Below are 931 nucleotides of genomic sequence, written 5' to 3' on the forward strand. Positions count from 1 at the left end.
CACATGCATTTTGTACGACAAGTTCATCATCAACAAACTAATTTCAACAGAAAGCAATCTAACATAATCAAAGTTCATCATTACAAGCGATTCTGCATGGCAAGCAAACTAAGTTCAACAAAAGCAAATGATCACAAGAAAACTAACGATACGTAAGCAAACAACATAAATAAAATTTGATGATAATTCTAAAACGACACTGGCATTGTTGGCTCTTTGGCCGGCACCGTCTTCTTCTTCACTAGTTAGCGTCTCCCCATCCCCAGCTGCTCCTAGCACGCTTCTTGGGGGGCTCCTCCTTCTCCAGCTTTGCACGGCGAAGCCCGTCCTGGGTGAGGGTGATGCGGTTCTATATCTCGTACGCTGCGTAGGCGTCCTTTGCCGCGTACTCGATATGCCTCATGGACAGAGGCAGGGTGGCCCAGCGCTTGTGCTCGTCGTCGGTGATCTTCCTCTTCATGTTGTTGTAGTAGTCGTCGATGAGCATGTCGGAGACATCTCCAAGGGAGTCCAACTCCTTGGTTGCCTCGGGCACCCTCCGCTCCTTCTAGATGTCGACGAAGTTGGCAACCTCCAGATTGACGCGCTCTAGCCTGGTTTTGTCGTCGTCGATGGAGAAGCCTGCAAAGGTGTACCTGGGGTCGACAAGGAAGTTATCGAAGATGGTGCACCTTTCAGCGGCGCTCAGTTGGAAGAGAAGCACCGGGTGTTTCTTGCTGATGGAGAGTTGGCAGAGGGCGGGTTTCTGCGTCGCTTCAGGCTCGTTGTTGTACTCGAGATCAATGTCGACGATCTTGTGGCGCTGGAGGCTGAGGTGGCGCTCGTACTACGCGAGGGTGATCGTCATCTGCTTCTTGTCGTTGGTGTGGATGACGTGCAACTTGGTGTTGTCGTGGGCCTCCACGTCCTTGTACTCATCGGCGAACGCCAT

At 51.6% G+C, this 931-nt stretch overlaps 1 protein-coding gene across 1 annotated transcript; it reads right to left on the reverse strand.

Annotated features, from left to right (window-relative positions):
- Positions 1 to 547: 547 nt before the first annotated feature.
- On the reverse strand, positions 548 to 931 carry LOC147964145 (uncharacterized). The gene is made up of 2 exons (XM_087529852.1): positions 875 to 931; positions 548 to 826 (listed from the first exon to the last, which is right to left on the reverse strand). Exons 1-2 carry the CDS (start codon positions 929 to 931, stop codon positions 548 to 550), a joined length of 336 nt encoding a protein of 111 aa, XP_087385978.1.

The sequence above is a fragment of the Triticum urartu genome, chromosome 6A (genome assembly GCF_056163025.1).
Source record: "Triticum urartu cultivar PI428250 chromosome 6A, HENAU_Tu73, whole genome shotgun sequence".
Lineage (NCBI taxonomy): Eukaryota > Viridiplantae > Streptophyta > Magnoliopsida > Poales > Poaceae > Triticum > Triticum urartu.

Bases quoted from the DNA above. Each gene is read 5' to 3' on its own strand.
- LOC147964145 (XM_087529852.1), bottom strand. From the start codon at position 931: ATGGCGTTCGCCGATGAGTACAAGGACGTGGAGGCCCACGACAACACC. The intron at 827-874 runs GTCATCCACACC...ACCCTCGCGTAG, and splicing joins ACGACAACACCAAGTTGCAC to TACGAGCGCCACCTCAGCCT.